This window comes from Neolamprologus multifasciatus, chromosome 13 (genome assembly GCF_963576455.1).
Source record: "Neolamprologus multifasciatus chromosome 13, fNeoMul1.2, whole genome shotgun sequence".
Taxonomy (NCBI): domain Eukaryota; kingdom Metazoa; phylum Chordata; class Actinopteri; order Cichliformes; family Cichlidae; genus Neolamprologus; species Neolamprologus multifasciatus.
In genome coordinates this window covers 33,501,966-33,527,739 of record NC_140451.1, presented here as the reverse complement: position 1 = coordinate 33,527,739, position 25,774 = coordinate 33,501,966, and the positions used below count along the sequence as shown (strand labels likewise).

Here is a 25,774-nt window from a genome sequence, read left to right as displayed (position 1 = left end):
CTGAGAGGAGTCTGAGACAGCCTGAGAGGAGTCTGAGACAGCCTGAGACAGACTGAGAGGAGTCTGAGACAGCCCGAGAGGAGTCTGAGACAGCCTGAGACAACCTGAGAGGAGTCTGAGACAGCCTGAGACAGCCTGAGAGGAGTCTGAGACAGCCTGAGACAGCCTGAGAGGAGTCTGAGTACTGATGACTGAACTGAAGTCGAAGCAGGGCCTGGCTGTTCTTTGGTGCAATACTGATTTCTACCACAAGATGGTGTAGTGACTGAATCTAACCTGTGACAGCTGAGGAGCTGTGATGTCACAGGTTAAAGTGTCAGCCTTACAGCAGAGATTAACCTTTGGACCTTTCCTCATCTGTGACAGGTTTACGGACTGTGGCGCTGTGGGTCAGCTGGTTAAAGTGCTGGCTAGTAAACAGGGTGCATATCCCAGCAGTGCCTTGCAGCTGTTGTGCAGACGCAGAGTTTCAGGGTTCAAGTTCCAGCTGTGCATAAAGCCTGAAAGTTGTTGTTAACTGTGGCTCTGCAAACGTGGCTCAGCAGGTCGTTTCTCTCAGGAAGTGCTGTTTGTGTAGAGGCTGGTTTTCTGTGACCTGCACAGTGACACAATCACTGATGATGTCACTGTTAATACGTCCAGAATCACAGTCGTGACATCGGCGTCTTATTGGTCAGAAGGGTTTTCCTCCTAAGGAAAGCTGCTGTCTTAACGAGCACTTTGATGTCACGTTCAAAATATCTGCGTATTTTCAACGAGTCCAACTTTACAGCAGAGATGAATCCTGACTGATGACCAGCTGTCAGGTCAGCTGACTGCAGCGCTGTGGCTGAGCAGGTGAAAGCACCTGTCTTATAAACAGGAGGTCCTGGGTTCAAATCCCAGCAATGCCTCAGTCAGAGCTGTCAGAGTGTGGTCCCCTAAAGCTGTACTGGTGTCCTTTACTGGTTTGAGTGCTGGTTTTACCCCAGTTTAAATCGTGGATGCCTCACAACCTCCCACACTAACACAGAGATCAGAGAGTTGGTGTGTTTAGGTGGACCCCGTCTGACACAAGTCACCATAAAGCATCTGCACGTCTAAGGAAAGTGCTTCCTTTATTAGGTCCTTAACAGAGGAGACATTTTTTTCCTGTCCCATTTGGTTCTTTAGCCGTCAGAACTGTTGTCTGAAGACCAACAAGGAGACCCAGTAGATTTACTTTGCCAAATGGATCATCACGGCCGTATTGGTCCATTTGATCGACCTTTATTGTTATTATTTATTTTTATTTTATTTTCAGTTGTTACAGACGGGACAGACATGACTGAGGGATCGGAAAGGGAGAAAGAAAGAGGAAGGAAAAGAAAAACAGAAGGGGAGAGGGACAGTGAGAGAGGGCACTTAAAAAGAGAAAGAAGAGGAAACAAGCAAAAAAAAACAGAGCAACATACTAAACACAACACCATCGCATTAATCTAGCTAAGTGTAAACAGCAGTAAATACTAAATATTGAATGTAGTTGTTATCATTATTATTATTATAAACAGCTGCTGCACTATTATCAGCCTCCTATCGAGTCCTTGTGAAGACCATAAACATGTCCTCTCTAATTTGACACTGAGCTTTATTAACTGATCAGTTTGCATTAATTATAATGTTTCTGCCCAACATCAGCAGCCTTTACAGTTACATTCTGTTTTTTACCAAACACACAGGCTGACGGAGGTTTAACCGTGACCGTGGCGGCGAGGTGGGAGGTGACCGTGGGCCGTTCACCTTTTCTTCTGAGGCAAAGTCGTCTGAAACTGAAGTCAGAAAACAGTTTGACCAGCTTTAAGGCCACACCTTCCTGCAGGCGGTCATGTGACCCACATGCATGCAAGGCGCTGTGGCTTAGATGGTTAAAGCGCCTGTCTAGTAAACAGGAGATCCTGGGTTCGAATCCCAGCAGTGCCTTGGTGCTGCACTTTTTCCAAGTTTAAGCTAACGCAGTAAAGAAAGCAGTTCGATGGCAGTTGTCACTGTAACAGAGCGGAGGACGTCTGTGGAGACGCTGTCACGGGTCCTCATAAGTGCCTCTGTGCAAACAGACACACACTCAGGCGTCAGACAGAGGAGCCTTTGTGTCCAGTCGCAGTGAATGAAGCCTCACACAGAACAAACACACTCCCACCACCCTATAAACACAGCGAGCTCTGTTTACCCAGCATCCTCTCTGTTCACTCTCTTCATCTAACCAAAGAAACAAGCCTCTGAGGCGCTGCTAGGATTCGAACCCTTATTAGACCGGCGCTTTAACCAGCTCAGGTGCACATGCACACCTGCAAAGCTGGTCACAGGGATTTAATCCAGATTAGCCTAAAGTCAGCTGTGATTCGTGCGGATGAAAACACTCAGTTTACTCTGAAACTAAACCAGCTGACTATGAGACTGAACTCACAGCTCCATCCTGGACTGCATCGCTCGGCTGTTTCTATCATTTGCAGTTAAAAGGCTCCAACATTTATTGTACCCTGAGAGTCTGTGAGGACGGTCAGTTATTAATCTGAGCTTTAAGCTCTGTTTGTTTTCTTGCTAATTCAGGAGAGCGGAAGGAGAGCAGCGAGAGTCAGAGGGAAAAAAGAGGCGACCAAAATGCCGACACTGAGGCCTCGAATGTGCAGAAACGAGGGGAAGACGAAGCTGAGGCTGAGGAGCAGAGAGACGAGGAAGAGATCTAAAGACTCAGTGCTGAGTCACGACAGCCTGGCTCGTGTCGCAGCACATCGGTCTCCTGCAGTGTGTGTGTGTGTGTGTGCGTGTGTGTGTGTGTGTGTGTGTGTGTGTGTGTAATGCTGGTCCAGCATGACACAGCTTCTTTGACTTTCTATCGCCTTCTTGCAGCGTCACCGTTCTCCCAGGTGTTAAAGGGCAGGGTCACATGACTCACAGGTCATGTGATCCTCCTGACATCATCAGTTTAATGCTGTGCACCGTGACTCACCACTCCAGGCACGATTTTGACTAAAAAAATTTATTTCTTTTACTTTTAGTAGAAACTTAATGTCCCTACAGAGAGCTTTGCTAACCCAGCGTCAGACTGCAGAGGCCTCTGACTGCCACCTGATCCACAAGCTGAGATCTCCCTGTCCTGGCTGAGGTAACACACTCCTTTATTTTCTGCATCATCACCATACGAGTCATTAGAATCACATTTACTCAGGACCGGCTTGCTTGGGAGAAGCTCTGAGGAGTGTCTGCTGCTGAATCTCAGACTGTTTGTTTCATTTTCAGTAACATTTCTGAATCTTCTGCTCAGAAATGTGAAACTTAAGGCTGCGTCAGGCTGATCTAGGTTCAAATAAGATGACTGCTGGGTCAAACTCACTGAGCTGCTTCCTCCCTCGTCTTCTTCATTATAAGGTTCTCACTGACTGTGGTGGATGTTTGGACAGTGAGTCTGTGCACATGTGACGAAGGATCAATCAAAGTCCTCCAGAGGAGCTCAGACAGGCATTTCCATGATGCTGACGCCAAGCCCCGCCCACCTCGCAAATATCTTCCACCAGCTCTGCAAAATATTTCCAGCAACACCTTCAATCCATCAAAACACACACAGACACACACAGAGACACACACACTTAGTTTGTCTCCTCTCCAGTGACTCATGACTGAGCGTATTACACCAGCAGTGTGTGTGTGTGTGTGTGTGTGTGTGTGTGTGCGTGCATGCACGTGTGTGCGTGCACGTGTGTGTGTATAAATAGAGAAAGCGTGGGGGATTACGCAGCACTTTTAACTTTGTGTGCTCGTTGTGTGTTGTGACCTTCAGACCCGTCACAGGTGCTGACAGTTACACAACCACAGGCAGCAGCACAGACTGCAGATCAACAATCATGACAATCTCGTCCCTGTCTGATGTGTAGTGACGACGCTGGATTCATGATTCCTTGGCAGCTTTGTTTACTTTGTCACTGAGCAGACATCACATGCAAGCAGCTCGACTCCTGGGGGGGCGGGTCTAGACATTCCCTCGCTGCGTGCGTGCACAGTGTACTACTTTGAACAGGTATAGGAAATCCCCATTAATGAACACTAGTCAGATGTTCTCTGTGTTGTAATGACCAGAAGAGGCACCAAAGACCCGGAGATGTCCTGGTCCTGAGCTTCATTATTCTCTGATTTCATTTTGGTTCTTCTTCTTTTTTCAGGAGGCCTTGAGCTTGGTTTTGTTCTTGCACTTCTGCATTCTGGGTTTGATTTGATTTCCCTCGTATTCAGTCTGTTCTCCTCCTGCTCTCCTGCATCATTATTTTATTTACTGAGTCACTTTACAGCAAATAAAAGACTCACAAATCCACGTTCAGCCTGCTGCACAGCATTTCCACAGGAGGGGTCGAGAAACTGTGTTTTCACCCTGCAGAGGCCAAGCAGGAGCAGCCGACAGCGGTCACATGGACATATTTCTCACTGGGATTAGCTGCTTGTTTCCAGTTTCTGGATTTTTGTCTTCCTGCTGGAGAGACGATCCACAGTAACTGTGACTTTATTAAAGCCGCACAGGAAGAAACCAGCAGCAGCTTCATCCTTCCCTCAGTGTGAGCAGCTGTCTGTCAGCTCTGAGAGGATCCTCAGGAAGACGTCTCCTCAGGAAGACGTCTCCTCAGGAAGACGTCTCCTCAGCTGAGGGCTGCTCTGCCATCCGTGACTGATGGTGTCCTGCTGTGTGTTATCAGATCCAGGTGTGCTTTCACTGACAGTGTGTTTGCATCGTTGTCATGCTGGAACAGGAAGCTGCTGTCAGTCAGATGTTTCCAGATGTTCCTGCGTGGTGGATCAGACTCTGTGATTCATCAGTTTATCAAAGATCTCCAACAGCTCTGACTGAGCTGCAGCTGAAACCATGACAGAGCCTCCACCAGCTTCACAGATGGCTGTTGGACCTCCTCCTCACCTCCTCGTACAAACTGACCACGATGTGGCTCCATCTCTCCATCACACCTGTTCCGCTCATCTTCGGTTCTTGTGTCATTTTCAGACCTCAGCCTTTCCTCCTGTTTCCCTTCACTGACACATTTATGAAAGACGTGACTTTCAGATATTGTTCATCTACAGGGAGTTTTTAGGTCTCACATTTCTTCTTCTTCTGTCCAGTTTCCTTAATATTTTAGGGACACGCTGCACAGCATGTTGAGATATGCCAAGTTTCAGCTAACAGCTCTTTGGGAATCATCATCATCACGTGTCAAACTGTGTCATCTTTGGCATTTTTCACAAATCCAATAAAGAAATGGAAACAGAAGATGCTTGTGTGAGAGGCTGCTGCTAACAGAGAGCCTAAAGACACCATCTAAAACGCTTCTTTGCTGAGTCGTCTCTCATTTATTGGCTCAAAACTGGTTACTTGAGGTAGGAGTCTTTTTATGCTTTAATGATTCATAGGTCAGAGTTAAGTGGCCTAATAACACCCCTCTGATAGGTCAGGTACAAGGACTGGACCAAAGAATCTTTAGAAAGGTGGAGAACTTTAACTTTAACTTTATTCCGGCTCCTTGGGAGCAAAATCTAAAGAAACCAGTTGTGTCTTTGTCCCAGACCAGGACCTGTGCTGTGTAGCTGACATCATGTCAGGTTTTTGACACAGAGTGTGAGCAGCTCATCGGGGTAAAAGGATTCAAAGTGACCTCGGAAAGTGCAGTAACTATGGGTGTCTTTATGAAGGTACCTGGACTGACGCTGCGGCCCTGACAGCTCTGCCTGGTTCTGGACCTCGCTGATGTCTCTCAGGCTCTTCAGTAAGCGCTCAGTTTTCTCTGTGTCCTCCGCTCTCTGCGAGACGTTTGCCAAATGTTCCTCAAACACTCTGTAAACAGTCCACGCCGTTCTTAGGCAACCGCTGCTAATCAGAGCAGCTGCCATCATCCTCCTCATCATCATCGACTAAAGATAACTCTGTATGTCAGCAGCATGCAGCAACTGGGTCAACACTCACACCGATCCACCAGTTAGCACTGGTTTACCCTGGAAACAAAATAAAGCATGAAATAGTGATTTAATCTGATTACAGACACATTCTGGTTTCTATCACGTTGTCCACTGGATGCTGCTGTGCTAACAGTCACTGTTTTATACTCTCAGACTCAAACACACTCACAGTGGAAACCAGATCGCTGTATTGAAGCTTCGTCACCTCAGTTTTTAACCCAGCTGCAGTTCCTCTAACGTCCAGCAGGGGCTCCAGCAGTGAGTCAGTGCCATAGACTCCCATGTTAAAATCTGCGTGTTAAAAGCCTGATACAAAACCTGTTTTGGTCTCTAAAGATAATCCCCCTTCGTGACACCTGCACAGGTGGAGGATGACTTTATAACTCACTTGTTTAAACTGGATCAAGGCTCAAAGATCTGATCGGCTTTATAGGATCAATCAAATAACTGCTGATGGTCTTTGTGGCTCAGTGTCAGCACTTTGATGGGACTGTTCTCCATCAACACCTCTGCAGCCGTGTTAACAGCTGCACAGGTTTGTGTTGGTGTTTGATGGAGGGTGTGAGCATTAAACAGAGCTCCAGCAGAGACTGGTCACATGTGCAGTGATTCTGTTGGCTCAGACTCCCAGTAAACCCCCAGTCAGCTGACGGCTGTTTCCATCCCAGTGCAAACAGTGGAGCCCGTCTGCTGTGATGTGGAGGTCACAGAGGCAGTGACAGGTTTCACTCCCCCACTCAGAGCTGTGGCTGGGGGTGGATTCATTTCTCTGCTCATTTTGATGGAACATCTGTCATCTCGTCGTTGGGCTCTGCACCAAAGACTTTTTATTGTTATGATTACTGAGTTTGTTCTGTGCAAAACAACAAAACGTATTAACCGAGAGAATCGTCGGAACATTAACAAATCCTGACAATTCAGTAGTTTCAGATCTGACACACACACTGCAGGTTGTGTGACTTTTGCATAAGAAACTTTGCTTCTGAACATGAAGCTGAACCTTAAATAATCCACCCTGATCAGCAGGTAATCATTTCTGCTGCGTTTCAGTACCTGATGTGGAGAGTCATTGTATTTCAGCAGGTATAAAACTACTTTTTATTCGTTTTAATGCAGCTTAATAGATTAAAAAATAACAGCTTTAAATACAGAGCGAAGAAACACGTGGCTGATTGCAGGATGGCAGTGTCCATCTTTTATGTACAGTCTATGACTTGGACATTATAGATCAGGGGTGTCAAACTCAAATACACAGTGGGCCAAAATTCAAAACTGGAACAAAGTCGCGGGCTAACGTTAATATTTATTGAAATATATTTATTCCTCCAGATATAAGAATCAATATTTTCTTATGGACTCAAACACGTTTTGCTGAAAAACTGAATATGGAACAAACAAAGCTTAATACTAAACAATATATATATATATATATATATATATATATATATATATATATATATATATATATATATATATATATATATATATATATATATATATATAGATATATATATATATATATATAGATAGATAGATATAAGCTGTATCAGTAGGCCAGCTCTAATAGTAATTTGGCTTCGCGGGCCAAATGTTATAGAGGCTAGAGGAGACGAAGCCTTATCATGGCAGACACGGTACTTTAGCTGCGATTGGCTCGGGGAGGTTTTGCTCTTTTACTCCGTTGGTACTCCGTCCTTACACGTCTGCTCCTCCTGCAGTTACTGTGGTGTTTCTGTGGTATCTGATGTAGCGTCTGAGGATACGTCTCCTGGTTATGTGCTGTTTTAACAGGGTAAGAGCTCAGGCTGCTGCACAGAAGAGCTGAAATGTTTAAAGTGGATCTTTTCTGTTTTCCTCATTTCCTGTTTCATGTTCACAGTAATGAGCTCGGAGCTGTGATCACTGTGAGCCCAAACACACTCAGTTTATCACAGCTTTCTCTACTCTTGGATCTGAATGATGTCATAAAGAAGGGATATCCCTAAGATGGTCAGGGACAGAAGCTCCACCCACCTCTGGTTTAAAGTTGATTAAGGGGGAGGGGCTAAAACAGCTTGTTTCAGCTGGGATGAGGCTCAGTGTGAGATAAAGAAGGATTATTTTGGACTTTAAATCATGCAAATCTGCTGTAGCAGTAAAAATGAGCAGAACTTGCTGCACAAACCCTATTTATCTTATCGTAGCATCATTACTGGAGTGCATGAGGTCCAGGTAGAGCTACAGCTGTCCAGGTCAGGTGAAACTAAACTCTTTTTTTAAATTAAACTTTGTGATTATTTACATGAGGGTGGAGCCAGGATGACCCGTGCCATCCCCGGCACGCCGCCCCTCCTTTAGTGATCGTGACACTGAGCTTGGGTCAGGTTTCAGTTTCAGTGTTCAGACTGTGGGTAAAATCCACTCGTGGATCTCTGAGTTTCACAGACGTTGGTTTTGGTTAACCCGTGAAGATTTCTCTCCTTATGCCTCACATCACTGTGATTTCATGTTCATGCTCTCAGCAGTCTTCAACTTCTTTATAAACAGAGATAATAACAGTTTATTGTCTTTACACTGAGGACGTGTCTCTGAGGCAGAACTAAACCTGAAGTTTAGTCTTCAATCATTGAAATAAAGGAGATGATGTCAGATCTGAAGGCACAGTTCTTTAAAGCCTCCTCGGCTCCTCTCACACGTGATCACATGCTGGCTGTGCGTGTGAAGCAGCCATAAATACTGTGACATATATGTGCACATGTTATATATAGAGTCTGGCCTGTCATCAGCATGCTGTGTAACTGTATATGTGAGCCTGCAGGCCACCCTGGATATCTCTGCGCTCCTCCTAAAGCAGCGTTTCTTTGCACTGATGCACATTCAGCTCATAGATCGTTTCCTCTTTATGTTTCTGCTTCGCTGCATTCAGGAGGAAATATTTACATTTTGCTTTATTCTTTTAGAGATTAAATTCCTAAATCATTTGCATGTTAATATTTTCCGCCTGCTCTGACCCTGAACCACAACATCCTCATTAAAGTCAACGTAGGACCTTTGTCGGCTTGACTCTAAATAATCACACGCAGCACTGTCCTCTCCTTCCTCTGTGTGCTCGGATTAAATGTGGCCACAGTTCCTGAGGATGAAACATGAGAGGTGCAGGAGGACAGAGCACCACCTCGCCTCATCCATGCAAACAAAACCTAGAAGTGATCACAGAATTTTAAATGGCAGTAAAAAGTAGTTTAAGGAGTTACTGTGTGGTTTGACAGATGTCCTGTAATCAATTCAATTTTATTCATATAGCCCCAAATAACAACACCAGGCGCTTTATACTGTACAATATATCCTATAATAATAATAGATGCAGAGAAGGTGGTCAGGATGATGCCTGATGGAGAACAGTTTGCTCCGTCACCTCCTCCTCCCGCAGCCTCAGCAGTAGCAGCTTGTAGCCTTGCTGATCACTCAGGTCAGGGGGCAGAGCCTGCTCCACCCCCTCTGGTTCAGCCTGCTGTGCTGTACGCCACACCTGTCTTCCAGTAACACTGACACAGATGCGTCTCCTGAGGACCATCTGCACCGCCCTGCGCACTGTCAGCTACTCTCTGGTCAGCGGGCGCCACACGACTCAGCTGAGAGCGCTCGTGGACCGTTGAGTCTAGGGGTGGGTTTTTATAATCAATTTATCGATTAAAATCGATTCTAGCTTGGATAACGTGAAATCGATTCATTAAAATCCTGAATCGATTTTCTAATATAAATTTATTTTGCCTGAAATGCCAGAATCTCTGGTGAAATCTCACAAAATTTCAACAACCACCAAACAGCTAAGACAGTAACTGAGAGCAGGAACACGGATTCTGCACAAAGACGTAAACACACAGCGCGACCCACAGACGGATCAGAATCAGTGAGATGTGACTTTCTCACGGTCGGGGCTGAAAGCCGACAGCTCGCTGATTCTGATCTGTGGGCGGGTCGGCGCTTTGTGTTCACGCCCTTTATGCGCTGATTGTAAAGCTGTTAGTTTGATGTCTCTCCAAACAATATTGACCGAACCAGCAGCAAAAGAAGATCCAAACTATGCATCACATAAACATCGTCATGAGTTCACTCTGACTTTTATTGTTTTGCTTTGACCAGGATGCACAGCTCTCTCTCTCTCTCTCTCTCTCTCTCTCTCTCTCTTCAACAACAGTTTCCCGTCTAAAAATCTGTTTTCTGCATTATTCGCTTGCTTGTTACGCACAAGTCTACCGTTGTTTACAGGCTGTCGCCGACGTTTTTTCTTCGTTTTATATACTTCCGAAAAGAAAACCTAATTTCTGTCGTTCAATGCTGAACAAATTTTAACTTTTTAAAATTATGCAAAATGCAAAACGCTGTGTCTCTAATAAAACCGCTGTAACGTCAGAGGTGATGTTCATGTGTTGATTAATGGTTTTCTTTTGTTTTTGATGTACTGCAGAATATTTTTATAAAATCCAGGCCAGGAAAAATCACCTTCATGTTTTTCTGTGTTTTATCTTCAGCTACTTTGACACAAAGGCCTCTGCTGTGATGCTCACACCTTTGATAATGTGTCAGCTTCCTTTTTATAGATACAAAAATATGTAAATGTACTGATCTGAATTATAATATTTCTGACTGTCAAAATTTCCCAGATTCAAATCGAATTAAATCGAATCGTGGATCGAATCGATTTGGGACCTTGTGAATCGGAATTGAATCGATTCTAGAAATCAGTGACGATACCCAGCCCTAGTTGAGTCCCGGGACGCCTCGGCTTCACCTGGAACACATCCAAAGGAAATGACTCGAGATTTCCCTCCATCTGCATCTGGTAGTTTTAATGATCTCTAAAACAGGAAGAAGAAACCTGAGGGAAAAGTCGTTTTACAGCCTCCTCGTAGTGTTTAACAATATGGAGGTCAAAGGTCTTCATCTTCCCCACTGAGCAGCGCCTCCAGTCCTCCGGCCAGCGTCCCACTGAGATCCAGAAACAGGACAGGAGGGTCCATCCCAGCTACAGGGACCCTGTGGAGAAAGACTGATTAAAGAGCCGGAGCTTCATCGACGGGCATGAAAGCTTCCTGCACTCATCCTCGCTCTGAAGAGATGCTGATGGAGACACAAAGCTGCTTCTCAGCAACACAATCACAAAAACAACCAAGAGAAGCTGATGAGTCGACATGAAATGTACAAGTTTCTGCCCACAGTAAGTCAGAGTGGCAGTTTCAGTCTGTGTGGACTTTACACGACAGCGTGAAGACGGAGACCAGAGGTGGGGATTTAAACACACTGGGATCAAGCTGAACAACAAGCAGGTGGAAGTAAAGCTTGGTGGACCGGAGCACAAGTATGGAGACCTCAACTAATGTCAAAAACATATTTTCATTTCTATTTATTGAGGAATTGAGCAGCTCAAAGTAATCCTGTAATGGAACAGCCCTGATAGCTCACAGGGTCAAAACACAGGTCAGTGGGTTGGGAACCAGCTGTGGGCCTTCCACTCTTTGTGACCATCATGTCTGACATGGGTAACTGTCACTGTACAAACCACATCCTGCTCTGAATCCCACATCTGCAGCATGTTCGTGTCATTTCTGCTGTTCTTCTTATATCTGTAGGTGGGTTTGTGCAGACATCAGGAGGCATCGTACAGATGTTTCTCTGGGCCAGCAAACCCCTGCTGGGCAGCATTATGGTGTTCCAGTATTCATCACAGTGGTCTAACTGGTATTTCTCTGTCAGTGGAGGAAATATCCCGGCTAAAGAATGAAATTCATTAAACGTCATCTTCGGTGTTGTTTTCGAGTGTATAAACAGGTCGAGTTGTGCCTGCAGTCTTATAGATGTGGGTCAGTACTCAAGCTCTCGAGGTTACTTTGCTGTTAAGCTGTTGATGCTGTCACTATAATGTGTGTGAAAGAACAATTATTTAAAATCAATCGTGAGCCAAAACAGCAGAACTGAAATGATGCCATTAAGAGAGTTGTAGCTGGGTTGCTGTGAGTAGGTGAGGCTGGGATGGGCGTGAGCAGCTGACTAGATGACTTTACAAGCTGTCGTTGCTTCTGTCACCAGTTGTTTAATCTAATTGTCAACATTTTAATTGATGCCCAATCGCTGTGATCTGTTTCTGTGGGAGCTTGTTGTTCACACTATTATTGTTCTTTTAAAAGCCAAAGGATGCCTGGATGGATGTGTGCATGAAAACACACACAGAGCTTGGAGAGAGTAGAGACAAGAAAAGCTCAAACCCACAGACCATGGTGGGAGGAGCCAAACATAAAAGCAGCATGATCCTAGACCAGGGGTCTGCAACCTTTTACACCCAAAGAGCCATTTGGACTCGGTTTCCATGCAAAAGAAAACTCTGGGAGCCACAAATACTTTTTGACATCTAAAATGAAGATAACACTGCATATACTGTTTGTTTTTTTTTTACCTTTATGCTTTGTGTGAACAACTAAGGTGTGTTACTTATGAAATCCATGAAGTGCTACAGAGAAAATTACATTTAATTATGTAATTAACACATTTTGAACTCTTAAAGAAATATAACAAAAGGAAAGCTGAACTAAAATGATCCAGCAAACAAAAACTGTTGTGAGCCGCCACCCTTATATCTCCTTTGGGCTGTTGGAGCCTTGACCTGACTTTTAAAAAATAATTGGTAAAAAAGCTCTATGCTGCTGAAAAATTAAAAATAGATATTTGCAAAATTCTGCATAAATATGTATTTTACCTGGTTAATGTGTGTGGCGGGGCGTGGTCTGCAGCGCTGCTGCAGGGGAGGCGGACGCACCTGAGCAGCACCCGCAATCACGCCTCGCCGCCTTAACGTCTGTGCTGTTGTGTTGGTGTGTGTCGGGCTGTGAGCTGCAAAGCTACAGCCGGCTGTGTGCGTACAGCAACTGTGTGTGAAAAGTGGTCAATAAAGAGAAGCTGAAAAGCGTGTTCATGCAAACATCGTCGGGTCGTGATATGTTTACAATAAGACTTCTGCTCCTGAACCTCTGCGCACAGCGTCTGCGTCACTTTCATCTTTACAGGACTGTAAGCTGTCGTCTGTGTGAGCGTGTTTGTTTTAACATAGTTCACGGTGGAGCTGCTGACATCATGTGGATCCGAACATCCATAACTGGCCTACCTGGGGCTGAAAGTCTCGATAAATGCGGGCGTTTCGGCGGCTACACCGGCTTCCACGAGTGTGACGCTTATTTTGAGCGATGAAAAAATAATAGAATATAATTTTATTTTTATATTTCAATATCACAATAATCTTCCAATTTAGAACTACAAGTTAAAAAGAACTAAACATAAATAAAATACACTTCAGCTAAATACTCATTTATTTTCCCAAACCACGCGGAGCCGCAGTATAAGGACTAAAGAGCCGCAGGTTGCGACCCCTGTACTAGACCATAATAATAAAACGCACCACAACAGCTCAGTGAACTATTTGGTAAATGTATTTGTATAGCGCTTTACTTTATTTGTTGAATAAAGTCTTAAATTGCAGGTGCTGAAAAGTACAGTCATCTGCTCACAAGCTCTTTTATTTCTTTGTTTATTTCTTCATCAGATGCACAGATCAGATGAAAAGGCCAGAGGATGGTCGGTGTGATAAGGAAGTTTGGAAGTGATATCTCTGAAATGACAAAATGAGATCCCGCTGCAGGTCAGGCTGCAAACACAAGAGATCCATCAGAGATAGTGAAAACATTACAAGTGTCCAAAACATTATCACATCTAAAGAAGCGACGGAGCTGAAATGATCTGTGAAAACAACTGTGGATGGTCAAGAACATCTGCTTACAGCTTTGTCCACACTGACAACAAGACTTCCAAACTTTGGATGATATTTGGTAACGTCTCTGAGATCAGTGAGGAGGCAGGTTACCCTGGTAACGGTGGGGTGTTGGCTTTATTTTATACTGGTTTTAGTTTTCTGTGAGCAAATATAAGCGTTTATATTTCTGTGTGATTCTTTAACATGACAATTACACTGGAGACAGAAATGTGTAGCTAGACTGAGCCTTTGTTTGAATCCTTTGAAACATCAGCGCTGTAGCATGAAAGCACAGTGAAAAAACCTATCACACCAAAAACAACAACAACACTGAAACGGACGTGAGCGAGACCTGGGAGGCTCAACGTGAATCAGTGGAAATACAGAGAATAGCGCTCAAAACGATCACCTCCATCCTAAAAAGCTAACAAAACCCAAACAGAAGCTCTGTGAGACATTTAGATGTTTAAAGAAAAACAATATTTCCTTTTCTTGTAAATGAATATATACTTTGATTTTTAAATGAAAATGCATTGGTCCTTGTAACAATATGCAGTGTTTCTTATGAATACTGTTAAATGAATAATTCCTCACTGTTGTTCATTGTTCTGTTAATATAAAAATCCTCATGAATATAAACATTTCTTTTAAAGTCCCACATGTTTGCAGTTTATGGCAGGAATAAAACACGTGGCTTCGATCTGTCACATTGATCAGTTATGCTGGGATCACCCACCGCCGAGCTATGAATTGTGGGATATATGGGACCACGAAGCGTGCAACGGACCACGCTTGATATTTGGGGAAATCCACGGCGCATTTGGAGTACACTTTGGATTGGGACAGCCGTAGTCGCGTGGCGGTGACGTAATCACACTTAAAATGCGTACTTCAAGCGTGCAGACCCTGAATTGAGACACAGCTTCCGTTACTAACGCCGTTAAAAGGAGTTTTTCCGCAGCAAACCGAACGCTGATTGGCTGGCTGCTCTCACCTGTTAACGCGTCACAGGTAACGTTTCATTCAGCATCTGAAGTGAAAAACTCTCAAATCATCCAGCGGCTTTTCTGTGGCTCGGAACTTTTATCGCGATATCAACAACAACTCTCTGCCGGAGGGTACATAGTAACGGTTGCTAAGCAGTCGCTAGGGGCGGGGACAATGGAACAGTCATTTACTGTGACGTAATCGGCTTGCCTTTGAACCTTTGAGCTTCTGTTTGACGTCATCAGCCAAAAAAGCCATAAATAGGAGCAGGAACTGTCTCTGAAACACAAACTTGCAACTTGCATTTTACACGCTTTCAACCTGGAAGGTCCATTTCAGACGCGATCAACTCAAAAGCTAACAGATAGTCATTTAAGCCGTTCTAACATACAAGCATTAGAAATGGAAAACATAAATACTGAGAACATTAACGAACTGACAGCTGCTCGTCTTCGTCCTGTCATCGATTCCTTCTTTGCAAATATGACAGCTGAGCAGTGGCGTTCCATTAAAGCAGGAAAGCCTGACATCGCCACGAAGACTCTTCTGGCTGAGGCCATTATAGAGATCATTGAAATAGCGTCGAAGCATTTTCAAACGCTCGCCCAGAATGCCAACATTGAAGTCTCGGAGGAGGCTGTTTTGGAAAACATGGGCAACATACTTCCCGAGCCTTTGGTGGAAGCTTTGAAAGCAGACCATCACGGCCACGAGGATAGCACCAAAAACTTCGAGCAGCTCTTTGTTAAAGAGGTTCTGCTGAGTGTTCAATCTGCTCAGTCTGCTGACAGTCAAACAGGCTTAAGTTTAGAAAACCAGCACATCATTCCTCCAAATCGACTGAACAAAATGATCCATTTTGGTGGGAGAATGATTCGAGCTTTCATCTCCATGATGAAGTCTGTCGGCAGGAGCGCTGACACCGTCAGCCTCACTGATTCAGAGGTGGACGCTGACATTTTAGACTGCCAAGATGTCCCAGAAGAACAGCTGGATGGCCAACAGGAGAGACTCGTGATAGGCTCAGAGGACAGCTTAAATACGGCAACTCAGAAAACTGTGGAGTTTGTCCTCCAAAAGGCTGTCGCTGAGCTTTTCCCAGCTGTGGATCAAACTGAAGATCCTGAGTCGAAGAAGCTGAAATCAGCAATGATCAAAGAGAGCGAGCAGTTTGCAAAAGAGCTCACTCGTTCAGTCGAGGCAGAGATTCAAAGTTCCTCAGAGAGCGATGAAGTTATCACTCCTGCATCGTTTAAAGGTAAGTTGGAGCAGCCACTAAAAAACACCGCAGCTAAGATTAAAGCGTTCTTTGCGAAGCAGTTCGCCAAAGCAACGATTCTTCGCGCGGTCAAAAACATCAGGGCAACATTTAAGAGCACGAGGAAGGACGAAAGCAGTGAGTCAGTGGAGAAGCTGGTTGATGATTTTCCGCTTCAGACCGTAGAAGATCTGAGCGACGATGAAACCTGTGAGCTCAAACTCTTTAAAAACATTTCTATGGGCAAAAGTCCGGAGTTCACCAAGCAGCTCACAGAAATGCTCGCCCACCACGCTCCCCCCGCGGCACCTGAAACTTTTCCTGATCGTTTCAGAAGAGCCTACATCAACAGAAAGGTCAGAGTTTTCATGGCACTCATGAGGTGGTGGTTTCACACCCAGGCTGAGAGCCAGAGTCAGAGCGTGATGCTCGCATTACGTGGTGCAGCGTCAGTGTCAGAACCACAGACGAGCGTCCCAACATCCCAGCCAGAACCTGACCAAACTGTGCCAGACGCTTCTCACCGTAAAGTTTATATCAAAATAATCCTTTACAAATTATTTAGCCGTATAGCTAAAAAATTAAAGATCATGTGCATTTGTGTCTCTGAGAACATCCACAGTTGGGTGCTGGAAGAAGTATGGGACCAACTGCAGGATAAAGAGCTTATTATAACTCCCCGAAACCTTAAAAACCTTGAGAAGCACATCCTCAAAGACCTGCGCGATGTCTTTGGGAGTGTAGAAAATGTTCAAGTAGCTCTGGAGTTACAGAAATCCATCGCTGTGAGACTCATTGCAACGAGCTTGACTGAACATCTGTCAAAAGAGAAAAAGCCGTCTGCCATCGTCAGGTTTTTCACTGCGCTGGCCAAAGCCATCACCAAGCCGTTTAAACGCACAACTTGAAATGGTGGCTTTGAACACCAACTCGGTATTCGTGTCTTTTTCTTTCAGACCAATACCTAAATACATAACATCACAAATGTCGTAGCAAGAGAGAAATTTGATAAGAAGTGATTCGAGTCCCCCGACCGGTCTCGGCAGATGGCCGCCCCTCCCTGAGCCTGGTTCTGCCGCAGGTTTCCTCCCGTTGAAAGGGGGTTTTTCCTGCCCGCTGTCGCCACGTGCTTGCTCATAGGGGATCATCAGATTGTTGGGGTTTTCTCTCTTGCATTGTAGGCTCTTTATAACATAAAGCACTTCCAATCAGCTTTTGTTATTGGGCCCTATTTAAATACAATTGATTAGACATGTTTAAAAATTCAAAATCAATAAAACAAATTCCAAATTTTAACTTGTATTTGTGTCTCTTTTTATTTTCTGTCTTCATATTCAACAGGCTAAATAATGAAACTCACTGAACTTTATCTTCTGTTTGCTTTTGCGACGTATAAAAAGGTCAAGTTAGGCGTGCAATCGTATAAACATGAGGCGGTACTGAAGCTCAAGCTCACTTTGTTCATCAGCTGTTGATCAAGTTGTTTCTTTGTGTGACAGATTTATTTAGATAACTCATGACCAGAACTAGCCAAATTTGGCAAACGCCATGAATTCATTTACTAGACCAGGGGTCTGCAACCTTTAACACCCAAAGAGCCGTTTGGAGCCGGTTTCCACGCAAAAGAAAACTCTGGGAACCGCAAATACTTTTTGACATCTAAAATGAAGATAACACTGCATATATTGTTTGTTTTTACCTTTATGCTTTGTGTGAACAACTAAAGTAAGTAAGTTTATTTATTAAGCGCTTTTCACAGACAGGCAGTCACAAATATTAAAATAAACAATCAACAGACATTATACACGATGTAAAAGATCAAATGTAAATAATGTAAAGAATATAAAATACGTAGATCAACAAAAGGCTTGTTTGAAAAGTTTTTAACTGCTTTTTAAAAGAATCCACAGAGAAACTAAGGTGTGTTACTTAAATCCATGAAGTGCTACAGAGAAAATTACATTTTATTTATGTAATTATTTGAACTCTTAAAGAAATATAACAAAAGGAAAGCTGAACTAAAATGATCCAGCAAACAAAAACTGTTGTGAGCCGCCCTTATATCGCCTTTGGGCTGTTGGAGCCTTGACCTGACTTTCAAATAATAATTGGAAAAAAAGCTCTATGCTGCTAAAAAAAAATGAAAAAATAGATATTTGCAAAATTCTGCATAAATATGTATTTTACCTGGTTAATGTGTGTGGCGGGGCGTGGTCTGCAGCGCCGCTGCAGGGGAGGCGACGCACCTGAGCAGCACCCGCAATCACACCTCGCCGCCTTAACGTCTGCGCTCTCTCTGCTGTTGTTGGTGTGTGTCGGGCTGTGAGCCGCAAAGCTACAGTCGGCTGTGTGCGTACAGCAACCGTGTGTGAAAAGTGGTCAGTAAAGAGAAAAGCGTGTTCATGCAAACATCGTCGGGTCGTGATATGTTTACAATAAGACTTCTGCTCCTGAACCTCTGCGCACAGCGTCTGCGTCACTTTCATCTTTACAGGACTGTAAGCTGTCGTCTGTGAAGCGTGAGCGTGTTTGTTTTAACATAGTTCACGGTGGAGCTGCTGACATCATGTGGATCCGAACATCCATAACTGGCCTACCTGGGTTGAAAGTCTCGATAAATGCGGGCGTTTCGGCGGCTACACCGGAGTTTGACGCTTATTTTGAGCGATGAAAAAATAATAAGATATAATTTTATTTTTATCTTTCAAAATCACAATAATCTTCAATTTAGAACTACAAGTTAAAAAGAACTAAACACAAATAAAATACACTTCAGCTAAATACTTCTCATTTATTTTCCCAAACCACGCGGAGCCGCAGTATAAGGACAAAAGAGCCGCAGGTTGCGACCCCTGTACTAGACGATGCTGGAAAAACTGTCACTATGTGAGGGAGGGCAGATTAGCCAGCAGAGCCTCAGCGTAGCTACAAAGTCTGTGTCACAGCAGCGGCTCTGCCACTCAGTGTTTCCTGTATTTTACTTTTATTCTTTGATTATTGTGTTTTCTCAGTGCTTCCTGTTTTATTTTGACAGAGTCGTTGTTAGTGTCAGCTGTTTCCTGTGTGTTTCCACTCCCCGATTACCTCTAGTGTGTATTTAGTCTGTGTGGTCGTCTGTTCTTCCACGCCACAGTCATCATCGTTTTCATCGTTGTTCACAGCCTGTACTCAGCTCAGTTTCCTGCTCATCTTGTTGTTTGTCTTCATTCAGACTAATAAAGCCTCACTTTTGCTTTGCTAACCAGCTCCGTCTTCTCTGCTCTGGGGTCCGTTTAAAAACACATCGGCGCCCTGACAGCAAGGACAGTGACATTAAAGAATCATAATATTAATGTTTCTATACATGCACACAAAATGACAATGATTGTAAAATAAAACCCTGAAGTTACTTAGACCAGCTTAAAGTCTTTCTTCATTAGAGGCCTAAGAAACAGGATTTTTGACTCCGATGACCTCAGGGTCCATCCTGGTTTCTGTGCTACAGAGCTGCTTCTTACAATCGTCACGCTAACTTCTGCTGTGAAGCTGTAGTCCTGCCACTGCAGGCTCCACATTAGAGATCAGCAGGTATGAAATCTCTGCCTGATGGATGGAAAGAAAGTAAAAATCAGGCTTCAGCTTCAGGCGTCAATTTTATTCGATATAAAGACAGAAGAGATGGAAGGAAACTGTGACATCTTGGTCGGATGTTCGGGAAGTTCTGAAGTGTTGCTCTTTGTTAATTCCAGCAGTTAATTTAATTAATTTTTGTCGGGCGTGTACTCATGGGTGCAAAATGGTCCAAAAATACTCCAGAGTGTTTATTAAGATCAGAGATCAGGTGACCCGGAGGTCCATTTTCTCATAGACTCTCATAGACAATCAGACATGTTTTTACAGCAGAGTCGCCCCCTGCTGGTCAGATTTAAGACATGTCAGGTCTGGGTTCAGATTTCAGTCCAGATTAAAATCATAAAGATCCAAGAGCAGAAAAAACTGTAAAACGAGTGTTTAGAGCAGACTGAAGGAATTTCCTGTTGCTTTGCTTTTTACGAATATCCACAGTTATTATAAGAGATCTATATGACTGGAAATGAGTATAAAAAACACTACAGGTCCACTTTAACTGTCATCTGCAGTTAGAAACACGTGGATATCTGAATGACATTTCCTGGCTGACCTGAAAGCAGCAGTTTTGCCTCTGACAGGATTGTGAAACCCTCTGATTAGTCATCTCTGATATGTAGCCTCCATTTTAAATAAGGCACCATGTGCTCTGTGCTGCACTGGAAATTTACCAACGCATTTCCTCTTTATTTGACTTCTGCTTTGCTGGATTTCAGAAGCAAACACTGTTTTACACTCTGTAAGACATTTATTCACTCTGTACTTTGCATGCTAGTATTTTTAGCACCCTCAGTCTAGTTTGCATCATTGCTATGTCATCTCACCACTTTCCAATATATAATAAAACCCACAATATCATTTACCATAAAACCTGGTGCACAGTTGTACATTAACATACATCAGCATGATCAGACTTTAAATATCTTTTATTAACTTTACATTATATAATGTTTACTTTTAGTGCACTTAAAAGTTAAGCTGTAAAAGTGAATGTGCTGTTAATGTAAACGACCTAAGATTAGTTACTGATAGCTTACCACTCCACTCTCTCATCCATTGAGGATCAGCCATGGCCCAAAATACTGTGATTAAGCTTCGTTATTCCTCTATCCTTAACTTTTACTTATCACTATGGTCACTAATGTAGCATTTAAGTGATTTCTCTTGTTTATGTTGTATTTTAGTAGGTTGGTCTATGAGCACAGGCATTATTAGACCAACGTTTGTAATCATGAGGTCACTTTATGCACAGTAATGTCTGTGAGTCAAACGCTGAGGTTGCAGGCTGCTCTGGACACTAAGTTTATCACACTTTTTTCTACTCTGGAATCTGGACGTGTCATTGTGGGCACCCAATTAGAAAAAAGCTTTCTTAAAATGGGAGGGGCTAAATCTGCTGTTTCTGACAGAGGATGAACTGGGGGCACGGTATCAGATAAAGGATGATTTTGATCTGTAGATCATGCAAAGCTACTCTAGTAGAGAAATGGAGCTGGAAATAAGTCCACTTTAGATATTGATTTGATTTCCAAACCTAACCTTCATTTAGGAGACCAGTGTTTATCAGTGGTCAGCCTCTACAGCAGGGGTGTCAAACTCAAATACACAGTGGGCCAAAATTCAAAACTGGAACAATGTTGCGGGCTAACATGAATATTTATTGAAAAACAAAAACCTTCCTCCAGATATGAGAATCAATCTTTTCTTATTAATAAAACAAGTTTTGCTGAAAAACTGAATATGGAACAATCGAGGCTTAATACTAAACGATATATATATCTATATATATATATCTATATATATATAGATATATATATAGATATAGATATTAGCTGTATAATACCAGTAGGCCAGCAATAGTAATTTGGTATGGCTTCGCGGGCCATATGTAATTACACTGCGGGCCAAATGTGGCCCGGGGGCCAGAGTTTGACACCTATGCTACAGGATCAGTGATTTCAAACAGGATCACGTGACTTGAATAGTTCAGTAAGGCGACTAGTTTGAGCTCCTCGCCCTCAGAGTTCACACCATCATAGTTATAAACATGCGAAAGTCATGTCAGGACAGGAGCAATCAACTTTATGCTTTTTAGCACTTTTGTGACGCCGTCCCATCATGCTCCGCCCACCTTCGGTGCTCTCTGATTGGTCACAGCTTGTGTCACTCTGGGGTTAAGCCGTAGGTAATTGGTCGTTGGTGTTTCCCCTTCTCCCCCTCTCAGCGGCCATCTGGGGACTCGGGTCCGACTCTGTGGTGACTGTCCTGCGGTGAGCTGCTCCAACTTTGTCCGGGGTCAGAGGCAGAATACAGGCGGGGACTTCACGGTGCGGTTTCACGGCTCTTCCTGGTGGACGTGTGCAACAGGAGGTGACTGACTGAGCGGACATTTACCGGAGCTGAAACTTTTTTCCAACCTCGGGAGACCGTTTGGAGGAGGGAAAATCAAGAAAAATGGCAGACAGCGAGGGGCATCAAGTTTCTTCCACCACTCCTATGTTCAACGACGAGGTGCACCATTACCAGGCCGAACCGGACCACGAGTCCAGGTCGGACCACTACTTCGTGGATGACGACATTGTGGACCTCGTTGGCGGGGCTAAGGACGCTTTGGAGCGGCACCGAGCTGAAGATAGTGTTCCTGACGACTTCACGCAAACTTCCCTCCCTGATCTAAAGGAGACGGAGACGGTAACGTTACCGGAGCCAGCCCTCAAACCGGCAGTCCCAGACTCCACCAGCCCAGCTTCTGCCCACGAGGAGCCTGAAGTGGCCGCTCCCAAAGCCGAGCCGGCGAGTACAAAGATCGCACCGGAGCCAGAACCTGCCCCCGAGAGCGACGCCCTCCCAGTGGCCGAACCCCGAGAAGCAGCGCCATCCCCCGCAGAGGCAGCAGAGCGATCTGCGGTGACAGCGCAACCAGCGGCTCCCGCGTCGTGTGAGTATCACTGATGGATAAACGGCAGGACAGGGTTATTCGAGAGTGGAGGGACACCTTTAAGGTCTATTTTAAAGCCTTTTACCTAAAACTCGGTGAAATGCACCTGAATATTTTTTTCATTTTTACCGGTTTTCTGTGCACCTGAATAGGGTTAGCATCGCATCCCGAAAACGACCTGCAGATAAAAATAGGCGGGGTACAGTGCTGCCTTTTCTCCCTTGGACACGTTTAACGCCTGGTCTCAGTTATGTTGTGTTAAATTGTGCTGCATTTGTGTGGATTTCTCCGGGGTGTTGTTCGCTAAGTGCTTAGCCTCTTAGCCGCCTAGCGATGCTACCCCAGAGGGGAGCGAAAGGTGCTTCATCACTGAGCCTGGCTGTTGTTTGCTCTAAATGGATGGGAGGTAGACTCCTGGAGTCACAGAGCGTGTTTCTTTTAAAAACGAGACAGTTGCGGTGTTTTTTGCGCACATTTGCGTTTTTTTATGCTAGCAGGCTAGCCCGGTTTTTTTGCTGTGTTGTGGTGATGCGGCCCACCTGTTCGGACAAACAAGCGGCAGGAAGCAGGCTGTGAGCCGATGAGGTGGCAGGATTGCACCATTTATCCTCCAGCTATCCACCAGAGGCAGCCTGCTTCCTGTAACTAACGGCACTGGGGTGTTTTTGGAAACATTTCCCGGAATAAACGCGGGTTGTTCCACCGTTACCGGAGCCGTTATTGTTGTTAAACCGGGCATCTGTTCTCCGCTCGCTGCGTGTCCGCGCATGCTAACGGTAGTTACATCCTGGTTCCATTATCGGACGCACCCTTTATTCCTCCCCCCCCAACAAATTAAAGCTGAAGCGTCAAAGAAATGCTGTCAGATATGTTTGACATGAATTTTCCTTCAGACACTAGTTAAGAAAATGAGGCAGACAAATTAAATTGTGTGTTTTTTCTATTGTGTTGCGTGAGGTGGACTCCAGCGCTCTCCCATTGTAATGCTTTATTTTATAAACCTGTAATATCGGAGTCAGAGTCACAGCTAACACAAACCCGTATGAGATTGGTTCTTTGGATCTGTTTGCTCTGATTAAAGCGGCGGCAGGACAGACATGGTCGCGTCCGATAATGGAAGCATGCGCGGTTAGCAGGGAGATTAGTCACAACAAAGGAATCCGCTGTGCGTCCACTCCCTGTCGGCTCCCACACCGCTACCAGAATAACCCCAATCAGCCTTTCATGATTGATTTATTTTCCTACCCCGGCTTTGATTACCCACACCCTCACCCGCCCCCACAATCTCCACCCAAAAACCAACACCCCAGAGGCCAGAAAAAAAAAGAATCCGCTCCAGAGGCCTCCAGATCGGCTCTGCCCGGCTGCCGGGGCTCGGTCCTGCTCCCTGGCGTTTTGTGTCATGTCTGGACTGCGTAGACGTTCAGGAAGTGCTCCATTTCAGCTGCTGCCGCTGTTGTTTTTGTTCATCTGGTGGAGTAAATGTGGCTTTCAGCAGGTAAACAGGCCTGAGCTGGAGCAGCAGCAGGCAGGGTGGGGCTGCTTGGCGAGGCCACAGGCGGAGGTGGAAAAACCGCCTGTTACAGCAAGCAGCCAGCAGCCAGAACAAAAGAGACGGAGCGAGAAAGAAATTCATCCATGTCTGAATCGATTCCATCACTGCCAGCTCCATCACACACACACTAACCTCCCAGAGACCTGAGGCGGAAATATGTCACCGTTAAACACGATTTCCTGCACACAGAAACCAGGCCACGCTCAGAAGGTGACCTGAGAGCAGGAGCGAGAGGAAATGTGAATTCTTCTTTAATTATGGGCAATTTGAGATTAAATTAAGCTTTTAAATGTGTCCTTTGTTGCATTTTAGCCTGTTCTTGCCTTTCTTTGTTTCTGGTCCACAGTGCCCTCTTGTGTGATGCTCCTGTGTTTATTGCACGATTATAAAGTAATGAACAGCCTCGCCTCTTTTAATTACTGCACTCAGAGCAGGCATTACATGATGAGGTGTTATTAATGTGCCCACGAAGGCCTCCAGATGTCTCTGCCTCCAGCAGCCACGACTGTTTTAAAAACCACTTTTTAATATTTGAAACGCTTCAGTAAAAACAATTGTGTCTGATCACAGGAAGCTGCCTCCACTTTATTCTGGCAGATGTGCGTGCTGGAATAATCCACCTTTGTTGGAGGTTTCTGTGTTTATTACTGAACACACACACAAAGGCAGCTGATAAAATCCCTCTTTAGATCCAGTGAGATCAGAATCAGCTGAAGTGCTTCTTCAAAGCAGATTTTAAGGAACTTGAGGGTTTCTGCCACACAGGACCGTGTGCAGGAGTGGAACAGTCCCGTCCCGCCTCCCTTGTATCTCTCAGGTGGTCGTCAACTCTTTGGAGCTGGGCCCGATCCAATCAGTGCTCTGGACAAAGACCCAGGGGTCCAAATCTAATTGGTCAAATACAACAGCGTCGCTCTTCCTGCCTGAGCCGGTCGCCTCTCCTAAACTCTGCTCTTCCAACTTATCGGAGAATATTCGGTAAATAACAAACTTTAAAGAAAAGAAAAGAAACGTCCAAACGAAGAAATGAGGGATTAAAGGCCGTGCAGCCGTCAGGTCATAGTTTAAACGTCTGAGGACAGAAGCAGGGCGTGTTTTCATGGAGTGAAGAAACCACGGGAGCGTGCGTGATGACGAGTTACCTTTTTAAAAATATGTTTGTTTGTGTTTGCTTTGAGATGAAAACAGGAGCAGAAATGTTGGAGCTCGATGTTTGTCATGTTGTTTGCCGCCCCCCTCCTCCTCGCTCTCGCACAGATTCAGGTCGTCACCTTGAAAAAGGTGTTTGCGGCGAGTTTTCGTCCTTCGCGGTGATGGACAGGCCGTGTAATCGTTCGGGGCTCGCTGTCGGCCTACGTCTCATTTTTTTGGGGTCACCTACATCCGTCAGTGTCTGTTTGTGCGGAGCTGCTGGTGCGGTCAGAGTGACGGTGACGCATACGTGTGGTGAAGTGCGACTCCGCCCGGCACAGCGGCCACGCCCGCTCTGTTTGTACTTTACTCGGTCAGCAGCAGCTCTGAGTTCTCGTGGCGACGAGCTCGTGTTAATCTGATTTAATCCCGCCTCTTATCGCTGCGATAAGCTCAGAGCTTGTAGAGCTGTGCGGTGAAAGGTGATACCTGCCTGATGAACGGATTCATCAGACCAGGCAGAAAACTGTGTCGTCTGTTTGAGAAGCTCTGATCCGGACTTCAGCTTTCACGTGT

General features: G+C 44.8%; 1 protein-coding gene and 2 non-coding genes across 7 annotated transcripts in view; all 3 read left to right on the top strand.

Annotated features, from left to right (window-relative positions):
- Window positions 1-819: 819 nt before the first annotated feature.
- Window positions 820-893, top strand: trnai-uau (transfer RNA isoleucine (anticodon UAU)). Its single transcript has one exon. It is a non-coding gene; the product is annotated as a tRNA-Ile (tRNA).
- A 971-nt stretch (window positions 894-1,864) lies between these two features.
- On the top strand, window positions 1,865-1,938 carry trnat-agu (transfer RNA threonine (anticodon AGU)). The gene has a single exon. It is a non-coding gene; the product is annotated as a tRNA-Thr (tRNA).
- Window positions 1,939-21,778: 19,840 nt separating this feature from the next.
- Window positions 21,779-25,774, top strand: part of rtn4b (reticulon 4b) — a 34,002-nt gene continuing 30,006 nt past the window's right edge. For 2 of the 5 annotated variants that reach the window (XM_085183518.1, XM_085183517.1), the window contains exon 1: window positions 21,779-22,512. In XM_085183518.1, the coding sequence (XP_085039644.1) occupies window positions 22,029-22,512 (484 nt within the window). In that variant the 5' untranslated portion in view covers window positions 21,779-22,028. Of the gene's footprint in view, window positions 22,577-25,774 lie in introns of all 5 variants that reach the window. The other 3 variants (XM_085183520.1, XM_085183519.1, XM_085183521.1) reach the window with 2 other exon arrangements.